Source organism: Spermophilus citellus (assembly GCF_964194105.1).
Source record: "Spermophilus citellus genome assembly, chromosome: 3".
Lineage (NCBI taxonomy): Eukaryota > Metazoa > Chordata > Mammalia > Rodentia > Sciuridae > Spermophilus > Spermophilus citellus.
The window spans coordinates 77,467,486-77,482,552 of record NC_138184.1 but is presented as its reverse complement, the minus strand read 5'-3'; the positions used below and the strand labels follow the sequence as shown (position 1 = coordinate 77,482,552).

Below are 15,067 nucleotides of genomic sequence, written 5' to 3'. Positions count from 1 at the left end.
GAATTCAAAGCAGATCGAGACGCCACCTCACACCCACTAAGATGGCATAAAACAAAAGGGCAGAGGATACCACGTGTGGGTGAAGGTGTGCAGAAACCGATCAAACAGGCAACAGGGCAGCCATTCTGGAGAAGACCTGGCGCCTGCTCAGAAAGTCAACTGTGACCACATGAGCTGGCTGTTCCACTCCTAGGTACATACACAAGAGAAATGAAGACATACATCCATAGGAAACCTGTACACAAATGTTCCCAGCGTAATTCACAACAAACAACAAAAAAGTCCATCAACTGATAAATGGATAAATAAAACATGGCATAACCATATAATGGAATTATTCATCAATAAGAAGGAAGGACGTGCTGATACACACTATGATGTGGGTGAACTTTGGAAATGATAAAGGAATTAGCATAGAAGTGTCCAAAACAGACAATTTTGTAGAGACTCAAAGTAGTTCAGTGGTTGTCTGGGGCTGAGGGGGCTGGGGAGAAATGGGAAGTGACCACTTAATAGTTCTCGGGGTTGAGAAAACCTTCCTGAATTTCAGAGTGGGGAGATTGCATGACTCGGTGGAAAGAATAGAAACTCCAACTGCAGCCTGCAACCAGTTTGTGTCAATAAAGTTTTATTGGAACACAGCCACACCCACAGTTCATTTATGGAGTCTATGCCTGTCTCCTGCTGGACCCTAAAGCTTCAATACGTCCTACCAGAGATTAAATGCCCTGCAAGGCTGAAAGTATGTACTCTGCACGGAATGTGTGCCCACCTCTGTGGTACAGTGCAATTGTGTTCGTATGTTGGTTTCATGATCTGGCTGAAGTCTCAAAACCAACATTCTCTTGGGTTCCCTAGGCAAATAGTTTTCTGATCCTTTTTTTTTTTTTTTTTTTTTTGGTATTGGGGATTGAACTCAGGGGTACTCGGTCACCAAGCCACATCCCCAGCCGTATATCGTATTCTACTTACAGACAGGGTCTCACTGAGTTGCTTAGGGCCTCGCTGTTACTGAGGCTGGCTTTGAAATGGCGATCCTCCTGCCTCAGCCTCCCAGGCTGCTGGGATGACAGGTATGCACCACCTTGCCTGGCTGATCCTTCCATCTTTTAATTCACTTTTCCTGTCTTGCTGTGCTGGCTGGGACTCCTGCAGTGTGGACAGGTGATGACTTGGACCTCTGCTCAGGAGTACTGGTTAGTGGATGTGGCTCGACACTGTGGCAGATGAGGGAGGCTGCCTGCCCTCTCGGTTGGCTTGGCTCAGAGCTTATTTTCACTTGTGAGGTCACAGGGGGGTTCGGCCCTCCTCCTGCAGTGGGGCCGAGTGGGGCCCTCGGGCTGCACTTGGCAGCAGCTACATCATCGAATCTGCTGCAGAGGCCAAGGTTTGTTCTGAATTTTATTGGAATTTAAATGGCCCCCTTTCTTCCATATCTTATTAGTGTAGCTGGAAGCAGTGGCCCTGCTCGGATGCTCAGGGGCTCTGGTCCACTTGGGCAGTAGCTCCAGCTGGGGGCTTCGGGGGCCTGTAGGGCCGGGTCAGGGGAGGGTGGGCGCTGGGCATGAGCTGGCCTTGGTCTAATCACTGAGGATGAGAGATGGGTCAGGGAGCCCCACGTCCCCGTTGAGTACAGGCATTGGGCTGGGCTCCCAGCTCTGGGGGATGGGTAGACACACACTGGGGCTGGCTGCCCGCGGGCTCTCCTCTTCCGTGCCTGTCCTCACATCATGGCCAAGGAAACTGAGGCCCAACGACTCACCTGCCCAAGACCATGCAGGTGCCCATTCAGGCACAGCCAAGATCTGACCCCTAGACCTGTTTCAGCCTGCAAGCCCATGCCCTGGGAGTCAACGGGAGGAAGGCAGGTGTGCGCCCCCCTCCTACTGAGGAGCAACTGAGGCTGGAGGGCCGCACCACTGCCTGAGTCCAGCAGAGGACAGAGGAAGCTCCCACCTGCCTCCTGGGCAGCTGCCCCACCCCCAGCCCCCTTAGATGAGGAAGAGACCAGTCCCTGGATCCCAGTCCACGGCCCCCCGTGCCTCCCTGGGGCTCTGCGCAGCCTGTCTTTCAGCAGTGGTGACTCACAGTTTGTGTATTAACACCACGATGAGAAAGCCAAATATTTATCAGTGGGAAGTTCTGAAGCAGCTGAATCAATCATTTTCTGTCCCAGGGGTGGGCGGACCTTGCCTGGGACCCTGGGCCTCTGGCCAGCTGGGAGGAGCGTAAGGCCTGAGGTAGGGAGGGGAAGGGACTTCCCCTGTCTCTGAATTTTTCTTCTTTTTCTCCAGGTCACTTTCTTTGGTCACCTGGAATAGGCTCCTGGCCACACAGATGAGGCACCTTCAGCTCCCAGAGGTGTGACCTGCAGCCGGGTCTGGTTCACCATGCTCTGGGCATGCACGGAAGCTGGTCCTCGGGAGCTCTGTGTGGTCCGACTGCTCTGACCCCCATTTTATAGGAAAAGGAGGACGGGGTCTCAGAGTGCCCCCTTCTCCAGCTGACCTTTAGCCATTGTCACCACAGATGGGCACAGCTGGGTGGCTTGTCTGCTTCACCCTATCTGACCCTCTGATGGCCTGACCCTCTGAAGGGGGAACACAGGCCCCAGGAGGCCGACTGACTTGCCCAAGGCCTGGTAGACTTTTCTCCCTTGGTGGGAAGCGGCAGGGCTGGCCCTTCCTTCCTGCCTGGCTCTGCCCAGGGCAAAAGGTCTCCATCACCCCAGGGTCATGCCCAGAAGAAAGGGGCAGGAGCCTCCTCCGCCCAGTGTCCAGGCACTGACCGGCAACGGGGCGCTGGATTCAATTTGCGTCTCTCCCTTCCTCCCTCCCTCTTTCCTGTGCTTTTCAATTACAGGCAGAGTCTGTCTTTTCCAATCAGCGCAGAGATGAGAAAGGACCCGGGCACGGGGTGGTGACCCTTCAAGCCCTCTGGTTCCAGCCTGGGAGCAGAAGGGAAGGTCTAGCCCAAGTCACAAGGCTCAGCTCCTGTCTCCAGCTTCCGGAAGCAAAAGGCAAGGTGGGGAGGCCCTGACAGCCGGACAGCAGCAACCAGAGTGAAACGCGATGACTCTTGGAGGCCGTGAGTTCCTCCTGGGAGAATATATATATATTTTTTTGCACAATTATTGTGCACAAAGATGTTTAGAGTACTGAGAGAAGCTGGGTGTGGTGCACATGTGTAATCCCAGCAACAAGGGAGGCTGAGGCAGGAAGATTAACAGTTTGAGAGTTTGAGGCCAGCCTCAGCAATTTGGTGAGAACCTGTCTCGGAATAAAATATAGAAAGGGCTGGGGATGGAGTTCAGTGGTAGAGCACCCTGGATTCAATCTGAGAGACTAGAAATAACCTCAGTGCTCATCAGTAAAGATATAGTCAAAAGTCATTCTTTAAGCCCTGTGGCAAAATACTGATAAACCCCTAAACCAACAAGGTGAATAAGCTCCAAACAGCAGCAGAGGTCAGGTGGGGCTGCGGGAACCAGCAGCGGAAAGATCCTGCAGCTATAGCCTTCAAAAAAAAAGTCAGTAGTGCATTTCCCAACAGTGAGGTGTACACCCCGAGATATAAAACCTAAACCCTTTATTGGTAGCAGCAAAAGTAGGGGTGGATTGGCTGGTGACAGACCCAATTGGCTTAGAACAGAGGAGGGGACTGCACAAGAAATCACACAGAGAAGCCATGTTCGTGGGAACCTATTTGTCTCTGAGGCAACTGGAGGGAAATAAAGAACGAGTTTCACACACAGTCCTAAGGAGAACTCCAGGACGTGGCTCTAGCCTTTCTTCAACCTGAACCTCCTGCACATAGCAGGGCTGGGAAAAACTCACTTCCTCCAAAGGAAAAGTAATTAATGTTAGACCAGCATAGGACCTAATCAAAATACATTTTAAAAATGAGTTAAAAGGAAATGGGGAGTTAGGCTTCCTTAGATGGTGGGGTCCCCGGGGAAGACAAGTGAAAGACAGCCAGTGTATGCTTAACCAGAGTCTTCAACGGAATAGTACAAGCCCCGGATTCACAGGCTCAAGGGGCACAGTACCATGTTCCAGAGGAAACAGACTCCAAGTTGATTAACCCCGAGAGTATCCTAGTGAAGTAACTGGCCGTGAAAGGTACAGAAAGATCCAAATCCAGTTCAAGGAGGAAAAATCAGCTTCAACTTCTCCATTGCAACAAGTGAAGGCAGTAGAACAAGGCAGTAGAACAAGGAATACAAAATCCTCAAGGAAACCAAGTGACCCACTTCTTCTTTTTACCTGTTCAAGTAGAAAGACGAGAAACAGAACATTCCACATGGGCAGGAGTGGTGTTCACAGGAGGCTTCGGCTACACATGGGAGGGCCCACTTGGAACAATAGGATGTCACATGGAGCCGTGGCAAGCACTGAGCTTATTTATCAAGGAGACTGAGATGGAGGCAGATGTGGGGATGTAGCCAACTGCCCACTTTCTAAGCCCTGAGAATAAGGCAGTAATGGCATAACTGACATCAAAGGGAAAGGCCGGGGCACCAGGGGGATGGTAAAGTAGATGATACCTTCATCTTTAGCAGCCAGGATCAAAAGGGATCGTTTCAAGCTACTGTCAGATAACAGAGGTTTGAAATTACAAAGTCAAGAGGAAAATGGAGGATACTGATTTCATCATTTTGTCTGTCTCAGGGAAAGTTATTTAAAATCACGCTATCAGAACAAAAGCACCAACCTGCCCTATGGCGAGGAGGTACACGAAACCAAGCAGAGAACACAGATCACAAAGTGAGAGGCTTCTAAACTCAAAGTACATGATGATTGACTTAGGACCAGACATCTGTCATAGCAATAAGTGTAAATGGGTTAAACTCTCCTATTAAAAGGGGGAAAAGGGGCTGGGATTGTGGCTCCGCGGTAGAGCGCTCGCCCGGCATGGACAGAACCCCTGTTCTATCCTCAGCACCACATAAAAATAAAGGCATTGTGTTGTGTCCATCTACACCTAAAAAATTTTATATATATATAAAGGGGGAAAAGGTACTTAGATTGGATCACAAAGCTGAATCCCACTCTATAGTACACAAGTCACACTTAATTCAGAAAGGCTGAGATAAAAGGATTGGCAATGATTTCAAGAAAAATGTAATAAAACAGTAGAGGTTCCTATTTTTTTTTTCTGCCTTTAGTACCAGGGATTGAACCCAGAGGTGCTCCGCCACTGAGATACATCCCCAGCCCCCTTTTCATTTTTTATTTTGAGGCAGGGTCTCACCAAGTTGCCAATCCTGGCCCCAAACTTGCTCTCCTCCTGTCTCAGCCTACTGAGTAGCTGGGGTTACAGGCCTACAGCACCACACCTGGCCAGGTTGCCATTTTAATGGATAATACTGAATCCAGAGCAAAAAGCATAAAATACAATATGGATTTAAGGCCCTGATAGTTAAGCACTAAATAACACTTATCATCACTCATAAGGCCAAAGCTGCAGGTGATACAAGAACTAGACCGGAACACATTCACAGAAGGTGTCTGATTCCTTCTTCATCCATGATAGGGGAGATTCCAAAGACCTAATAAACAGGATTACTGGGGTACATATAATCGGTAGATACCAAACTCTGAATCCCAAAAGCAGGGCCACATCTTTTTTTAAGTCCCCATTTAAAAAAAAAAATCCATGTGATACACAAAAATTACTGTAGATTATATCACACAGAAAACTTCCATAAAGTTCCAAACAAGCAGAAATAGATAAGATTCTTTGTTCATAATGCAAAATAAAATAAAATGCTGGAAATCAGAAACATTGAAAAGTATCTACTACCTAAATAGATGTGTGGGGCTCAAATGAGTCTTAAACCAAAATGTTGAAGTATCTAGAAAATGATAAAATTGAAAACATTACATATGAGAACCTACAGGACATGGCTAAAGGGCTCAGAGACAGCCTTAATTTTTCCTGTTTTGTTTTTTTTTCTGTTTATAAGTATAAAGATTTAAGTAACTTAATAAAATTTAAAAGAAAACAGAAGGAAAGTCTTAATAGAGCTAAAAGTATAAATTTATGAATTAGAAACCAGAAAAAGATAATTACTAAAAAAAAAAAAATCCTGAAGATGGATCTTTGGGGAAGGGATATAGATAATATCATTAGCTAACTAACCCAATCAAGAAAAATGAGAACAAAGCACAAAATACACAATAAAGGAATTAAGATGGGGCTGGGGATGTAGCCCAGTGGTAAAGGGCTTGCCTAGCATGTGCAAGGTCCTCAGTTTGACACCCAGTACTGAAATAAGAAAGAACGAAAGAGAGAAGGATAAAAATCGCCACTTGAAAGAACTGAAAAAAATTACTTTATTTAGTCTCATGGAAACAAATTTGAAAACCTGAGTGGGGAATGGTGGTGCACGCCCATAAACCCAGCTACTGGGGAGGCTGAGACAGGAGGATTGCAAGCCCCAGGCCAGCCTGGGAAACTTAGTGAGACCCTGTCTCAAAATAAAAAGGGCTGGGGATGTAGCTTAGTAGTAGCATGTGCAAGGGACTGGGTTCAATCCCTAGGACTACAAAAAGACATACATGCATACACACATACATACCTGAATAAAATGGATAGTTTTTAAGACAAACATAATTTACCAAATTCATTCAAGAGGCAGTAGGACAACTAAAACTAACCAATTATTGCAGAAGAAATAGAAGACATCATCAAGGAGCTACCAACCCACCAGAAATAAATGCAGTACTCCAGACAGTTTCATGGGGGAACCAACCAACCTTTAAAGAACAGATCATCTCATGTCTATTCAAGTTGTCCCAAAGCACAGGGAAAAGACTGCAGACAGCAGAACCCAACAAAAAATCATTTCAGAAAAATAACAATCTCTGATGAAACTGAAGCAAAAGTCTGTGTAAAATAACAAACCCAACCCAGCAAGTATTTCATAAAAAATGATAATAATACTAAAGGTCCCATGACCAAGTGGAGTTCAACCAGGAATGCAAGGATGGTTCAATATGAAAAACTCTAGTAGTGTCCTTTGTATTAATAGTTTAAAGAAACCGCATGTTCATTTTCATAAAATGAAAAAATCATTTGGCGCAAAGTTCAACATATGCTTTTGCTTTTAATACGCCTTAACAGGACTAGATGAAGACTTACTTCATCCAATAAAATACCTGCCCAAAGTCACATTTCCTCAATGGAGACATATCTAGAACTGCAAAGTAAGAATGTGCATTACCACCATTACTTTCACTGTTCCAGGGGCAACAGCCAACTCTATGAAATAAAACAAAGAAATGAAGGGATAGAACAAAGTAGTAGGCAAATTTATCATTTGCAATGAGAAACTGAAAACCCCAGAGACAAAATTGAAAAGCCATTATAAACAATAAAAAGAATTCAGTAAAGTGGCCGAAGTTAACAGCCTTCCTAGAAACAGCCTCCACTTATGGAAGAAGAAAATGAATCAAAAAAAGCTAAACCTATGCAGAAGTGAACATAACCAGAAAATGTGCAAGATCTAAATGAGGCAAACATCAAAAGGAATTCCAAATAAAACCGAAAGGCGTAGCACATTCTTGGAGGAAAAGATGGCCTTGTAAAATGGACATTTATTCCCAGATTCATCTGTAAGTATAATGTAATACCAGTAAAAAACAGGATTTTTGTTTTTCTTCTATAAATGGATTCCATAGTCTAGACGGGAAAATAAATACAGCTGGAGATTCGGAGGTGGGAATAACAAGGAGCAACAAGCTCCACCATATATTATAATGTATTATAGGGCTGGAGCTGGGGCTCACTGGTAGAGCGCTCACCTAGCACGTGTGAAGCCCTGGGCGATCCTCAGCACCACATAAGATAAATAAATAATTTTAAAAACATGTATTATATGCAGATTACAACCTGGGTGAGTCTTAAAAACATCACCCTAAGTGAAAGAAGCCAGGAGCCAAAAAGACCACAGACTATCTGAGTTCACACTTAGGAAAGTTCAGAATTGGGAAATCTGTCGAGGAAGAGGGGGCAGGTGGGGGACAAGGTGGGGGACAAGCTGTCCATGGGCATGGAGTTTCTTCTTGTTATGAAAATATTCTAAAATAGTGGTGATGTCCACCATTCGATGCATACTAAAAACCACGGAGTTGTGACACCTCAAATGGGTAAATGGTATGTCAATCCTATCTTAATAGAGCCGCTCAGTTGTTCAAATGTATTATAACACCACAGTAATGAAAACAGTGTCGTACTGATATCTGAATCCAGTGGGATCCACGTCACACCCTTCATACCAGATAAACCACAAAACAGAGACCAGGTATTTTTTAAAATACCATAAAAATAGAGGGAGCTTTTGAAAATATATAGATCATATATTTAAAAACAAAACAACAACAAAAAAAAACATAAGAGAGCTGGGCACGTGGCACACACCTGTAATCCCAGCATCTCAGGAGGCTGAGGCAGGAGGATCACGAGTTCAAAGCCAGCCCCAGCAACAGCGAGGCCCTAAGCAACTCAGTGAGATGCTGTCTCTAAATAAAATACCAAATAGGGCTGGGGCTCAGAACTAGAAGAAAACTTGAGGGAATTCTTCCTTTTTTTTTTTTTTAATAATAATCTCAAGTTGGGCATGGTGGTGTGCACCTGAATCCCAGATACTTGGGAGGCTGAGGTGGGGGGATCACTTAAGCCCACAAGTTTGAGACCTCCTCTCAAATAATAATAATTATTATTACTATTATTATAATGTCATAACAGTAAATACTGTTACTATTTGAGCTGGAGGAAGGACTTGGTAAACATGATGCAAAATCCAGAAATCATAAAAGGAAATACTAACAAATCTCACTTCTCAAAGAAAATCCCGCCATGGTTGAACCAAAGACAAACGACAAGACAGAGGTCTAATTCCATAATATACAAAGAACTCCTACAAATCAATAAGAAAGGACAAGACAACCCCTGAGTCGAAAACATGGACCAAGGAGATGAGTGTCTGTGAAATGACATCTAAAGATATCAGACCACATCTGTTAAAATCACAAAGGCACACACCTCCACCCCAGTATGTGCAGTGCATTCACAGCCTGTGACACAGGGTGTTTACTGCCACATTCTTCAAAATGGCAATGGGTGGGGCACGTCTACATAGAAGACTGGCCAAATAAACTATGGTCCACCCTTGCCAGGGAGAACTACGCAGCAAAAGAATGAGGAAGCTCTTTAGAAGTGGACATATAGGAATGAAGTGGGGTGCAGGGCTCACTCAATGAAGTGGGGCTCGGTGGTGGAGCACTTGCCTCACACATCTGAGGCCCTGGGTTCGATCCTCAGCACCACATAAAATAAATAAAGGTATTGTGTTCATCTACAACTAAAAAAAAGTATTAAAAAAAAAGAAGCAGGGTGCAAGACGATGTGTAAAACATTCATGCACACACATCTGCTGGGACACAGCACATCTGGGAGGACACGCAGGAAGCTGATGGCACTGGCCACCTCTGGCAGAAGGAAGCTCTGTCTGCACACCCTTCCTTCCTTGTGAATACTGGACAAGAAGGCCACCTCGTCTAGAGATGAGCAGATACAAGAAAAATGTAAAGCGTCATGTGACAACTGACTCAGCTCCAGGAGAAGCCATAGGACGCGGTGGGGACTGTGGCGAGCTGGAGATGAATGGCGCCTTGAAAGAGGCAGCAGCTGAGCTCTAACCAGCAGCTGCACAGGCCCATCTTACCAGATCCTCTGATGTTTTTCAGGAAACACTAGAATCCAGATCTTTATGCAAATCTCCCTGTTTTGAATTGTTTCCAGGTACTTCAAAAATTAAAAAAAAAAAAAAAAACCAACCCTGTAGAGGCTAAAAATTGTCAGAGAGTTTAGTAACCTGGTGCTCAATGGTCAAGGAGGACAGACCCCCTGAAGGTCACCACGTCCAGCTCCCTAATTTGATACATTGACAAAGCAAGACCCAGGGAAAGGACATGCTCAAGACCTCACAGCCAATGAGAGAGGCCCGGGGCCGGGCTCCTGTCCAGGATGATTCTGGCTGCAGTGCTGTGCTACCTTCTGTTAATGCAGGAAAATGAGAGAGAGCCACACAGACGTGCTGGGCGGTGGGTCCCAGAGCAAGGTTGGGCCTCGGTGCGGGTGCGGGGAAGAGAGTCTTCAGGGAAGGAGATTAGGCCGTGCCCCGTGGGAGTCGGCCAGACAGGGAGAGGGTGTCACTGTGGGGAGGGAGACCCCCCACAGGGGACAGCAGAGCATGGGCAAAGGCTTAGAGGCCTCAGAGAACACACAGGCTTTAAGATGGGGTTGGGTAATGGGCACAGTGGCTCCTGCCTGTCATCCCAGCAGCTCGGGAGGCTGAGGCAGGAGGATCACCGGTTCAAAGCCAGCCTCAGCAAAAGCGAGGCGCTAAGCAACTCAGTGAGACCCTGTCCCTAAATAAAATGCAAAGTAGGGCTGGGGATGGGGCTCAGGGGTCCAGCGCCCCTGAGTTCAATCCCCAAAGAGATGGAGTTGGCTGGCATCAGGGGTGCAAATGACATTCCTAGGCCAGGACCTGCTTCATGGAAGCCTGAGGAACAGAAAGCAAGCCCGTGGACTCAGAGCAGGCAGAGGAAGAGGGCGCAGAGGCTGGGCGAGGACACTCACACTTGCGCAGCTCCAGGCTCCTGCTTGGGCAGGCCAGGTGTTGGCCGGGAGGGTTCTGAGTCCTCTGCAGACAGGCCAGCATGGCTGTGCCGGGGTTCCCGCGGGGTGCGCTCTGCAGCAGGGTCCCTGTGGGGAGGGAGACGAGGTGCTTGTCATTGGAAGACAACCCCACGCCCACCTCCACCACCCTCTCAGCATCCTGCAAGACCATGGAGACTCAAGGCAGACATCCCTTCCCCATGGGCAAGTGAGACCAGGCCGCGCACCTGGAAGCTCTCCTGTGGCCTCACGGGCTGACACAAAGCACCCTGGCCTCCTGAGGGGTGTCTCCCTCCAGGACGAGGCAGATGTGCCTCTGCAGGTCCCCTCCTCTAGCCGGCTGCCCTGACAGCCCTAGAGATGGGACAGATCCTTGCCCTGTGTGTCCCAAAGCAGGCTGTCCTGTCCTGGCTGGTGGTGGACTCCAGCTGCACGTGACCCTGTGTGTCCGCTGACTGAGGGGAGGGATGCTCCCTGCATCTGCTCATCTTTGCAATCTACCCAGGGCTGCCCAGGAAACCCCAGGGGCCTCTCACCGTCCCACTTGGTCCAAGTGTTGGTCTGGTCCCTACCTGGGGGATTCTCCCAGGGCCACTGGAGTAGAGATCCCGGGATGTTAGAAGCTGGGGGGTACCTGGTGGCTCCACAGGCCCCCAAAGCTGCTCTGAGCCAATCTCTGTCACCCTCTGCCAGAGCACCTCACCCCAACAGGAAGGGAAGGGTCACCCTCGGCAGCCCTGCTCTGCCAGGCAGTCCTTCCCCGGGGGGTGGCAGCCAGATGTGCAGGACACTGGAGGCTGAGGCACATTCCCAGGAGACCCTGAGGAGTGGGGTGTGAACAGGCCTGCCTGGTAGGCCACCAGGAGAGGTGGACATTTTCCTGCCAGGCCTGTCCTCCCTCCCTCCCTCCCTGCTGTGGAGCAGGCGGGTCCAGGTGTGAGCTCAACCTAGGACACCCCTAAGGGCCACCCAGGCAGGCCATCCCCTCCCAGGCTGGGTCCCCAGCAGCTGGGCCAGGTCACCTCCACCCTCATGTTGGTTTGAAAAGAGAAGGAAAGGAGGGGAGGGGGCGCCGCAGGGAGAGAGGGGAGTTATTTAATACTAAACAGGTGTCTGAGCCCAAATCCCGCCGCTTTCTTCTAATAATGAAGTATTCATGAGGAGAAGCCTTTTCTCGCCACTTTCTTAAGATACTAATTTCACAACAAGCTCCTTGTTAGGGCGCAATTATTCCAATCTTGTATTTCCCCGAGACGGTGGCAGCCTCCGTCTGTCCCCGGCCTCTTGGTACGTGAAAGACAATCAGTAACCACCTTTCATTATGTTCTATTTTACTTTCAGCCAAGGTACCCTGAAAGAAATGATTTCCTCTGAAAGGGACTTTTATTCAGTTTCAAAACCAATTTTCTCCTATTACTGTCTCAAAAAAAAAGAGAGAGAGAGAGAGAGAGACACAGAGAGTGGGGGGTGGCGTGGGGGAGGGGAGGGGAGCCTCCCCCCTCCCCGATCGCCAGCGAGGCCCTCAGAGCCGCAGTATCCACTTCCCGGCTTTGATTTCTGGTAATTTTAAAATATGCCATTACAATCAGCAGCAATGACACAGTTTCAAAAGGGAGTGAAGTGGGCTGATGGCGGGAGGAAAGTCCTTGACGGTGGCACGCAGCACCGCTCCCTCTGGGACCTGGGACGTGAGCAGGTGGCGGGAGCAGGCCTGGCTTGGGCCACTGCTCCTGTGTCCCTGGACACAGGCCTGGAGGACACAGCCAGGCACGCTCCGCCCCACCCAGAGGTGGGCTTCTGCACCTGCTCAGGGCCCGCACAGCTCCCGGGCTGCGACACCCTCCTGGGCACCTGCAGGGAGGAGGTCCACAGGGAGGCTGGGCAGCCACCTCCTGCTCCAAGAGGTGGCCACCTCTTGCCCTCCTGTTCAGGCACTGGGGGCTGTGGGGAGAGCCAGAGAAAACCAGCCTGCGCCCACCCTTCTAACAAATGGGAAACGCAGACCAGAAAGGGACAATGCCCAGTCCAGGGCACCCAGAGCAGCGCGGGGGAGCCTGACCTTCACCACAAGGCTCTGCTGCCGCCCACGGTGGGCAGTGCTGGGCCAGGGAGGAAGGCGCTGGCTGTGGACCTGGGCGGGAAACTGAGCGTCCTCCATCCCAGCCCTTCAGCGACCCCAGGAGGGCTACTGCCCCTCTCTGGCTTGTTGAAGTCACTCCATGGTCCCTCTGGACCCCCAGGTCATTTTCTTTCTACCTGCAGCTGTTCACCAGGTGCCAGAAACTCAGTCCCTCTCCAGACCTGGCCCCAGTGCTGCAGGGACCACACCGCATGCTCAGGCTGCCTCCCCCGGAGCCCCTTAGGGTCCCAGGGCCGCACCCCAGGGGCTCTGGTTGTCTCGGAGCTATAGCAGTGGACGCCTGGGCAGTGCAGAGAGCGATAGGGACCAGGCAACTGAGCTCAGGGGCCAGAGGGGATTTCTGGGAGGAGTTGGTGGCCAAGGTAAGGCCTCACCTGGCCTTTCCAGGGCAGTCCCAATGGAACACCAGTGGACAACTACATCCCGACACCTGCAAACCAGACAAGCCGGAACCTTCTCCTGGGCCTCAAACCCAGCCTGACCGTCTCCACTGGGCACGCAAGGCCCTAGGCCTGCCCACCTGTCTCCCTGGCCTCTGCTAGCCACCCAGGCCTCCAGACAGTCACCTGTGTGGCCCCTGGGCGGACTGCGCTGCCACCAAGACCCATCTTGGCTCAGATCTGCCTCTCTGGGTCCTGGCTCGGCTTCTCCCTCTTCTGGGTCCTCCCACCACAGCCCTAATCACACCCCGTTGTAATGGCCAATTTTCACATCTGTTTCTGGCTACTGGACTGTGCATGTCTTATTTGTTTTTCTGTCCCCTGTACCTGGCAGAGAGTGATCATTTAATAAACAGGTGTCAACTGAATGGCTCCATCAATGAATTGATTATTTGCACGTGAAGTAACTGAGGCCCAGAGAAGCCAAGCCTCCTGTCCAAGGCCACACAGCAAGCCAGGGACAGGACTGGGTGGGCACTTAAAGCACTCATGATCTTTTTGACCCCCACCCTACCCCCCTCACTGCCTGGCACCATCCCAGCTGCAGACTGCCAGTCCCCCAGCATCCCCACATGGATTCATTACTCCCCCAGCTTTGCTGGGGACCATCCAGAGAGCTGCTCATTTTGAAATCCTATCTGCAAATCAGACTGTTTATAAGCTCAAGGTCTTTTGTGGTTTTAATAATAAAAAGGGGGGTGAGAGGGAGGGAGGAAAAATGTCGCAAGCCTCAATGATTAGAATGCTTTGGCACCATCCCTGACACGGGGACTGATAAGACGCCTTATCTCGGAGACACCCGAGGAAAAGGTCCCCTCCACCAGATAACGCCCCCCAGCTGTCGATATGCCCTTTCATAGCTGAGGATTTAGATAAAGGAAATGTGACAGGGGAGGGGAAAGAAAGGAAGGAACTTCCCAAGTCCAAGGAGGGACGGGTCTGCTGCCTGCCTTGGCAGAACAATGAGCGAGAGAGGGATGTCTGCAGGCCATCTTTATTTTTATTAAAAGAACAGGGAGTTGGGGCCTTTGGTCCTGACTGTCTTTTGTCACCTCTCTCTGCCTGTCTGGCTGCAGTGGGTGTCTGGGAGCCCCCCAACCAGCGGGAGGGGGAAGTTCAGAAATAGCAATGTGCACCTTGGTACCAACACCAACAGCGAGCATTTCCCAAGTGTTCCCTCTGGGCCACACCCCCCGTGCACTGGGGCCCTCATCTGGGTGCATCCCCAGAGCAGGCTCTGCAGGGGGGGTGTCTATTTTTAGCCCCATTTCACAGATGAGGAAATGGGCCCAGACAGGGGAAGCAATCTGTACAAGGTCACACAGCTCTGAGGTGGCCGGGGCCAAGGTGTCAACCCCAGTGCGCTGGGCACAGCGGTACTGAGAGGAAGCTGAGGGCGCCCTGGCACAGGCCCGTAATCTCACTGATTCAGGAGGCTTAGGCAGGAGGGTCACAAGTTCAAGGCCAGCCTCAGCAACTTGGTGAGACCCTGTCTCAAAATAAAATGAAAGGCCTGGGGCCGTGGAGCGTCCCTGGGTCAACCCCCAGCATCCCACCCTGCCCCGAAAAAATCCTGAGACAGCAAGGCCCAGGCCCTGGCTCTTCCACACCCATGCACATGCTCACTCACCCCTCCACTGAGGTGGCAGACACTCGCCAAGCACCTCTGGAGGCCAAGCCCACGCCATGCATTGTAGAAGCCAAGAGTGTCCTGCCAGAAGGCCCCAGGGCAATACCCCAGGAGAACTGACGACCCTCCATGGCTCAATCCAGCTCCAGGTAAAAACGGACTTTCCCT

General features: G+C 49.9%; 1 protein-coding gene across 1 annotated transcript in view; it reads right to left on the bottom strand.

Annotated features, from left to right (window-relative positions):
* The window catches only part of FAM222A (family with sequence similarity 222 member A), a 48,527-nt gene that overhangs the window by 11,318 nt on the left and 22,142 nt on the right, over positions 1 to 15,067 (bottom strand). The window contains exon 2 of the mRNA XM_081283100.1: positions 10,651 to 10,776. Coding sequence (XP_081139226.1) covers positions 10,651 to 10,732 — 82 coding nt within the window. The 5' untranslated portion in view covers positions 10,733 to 10,776. The remainder of the gene's footprint in view (positions 1 to 10,650; positions 10,777 to 15,067) is intronic.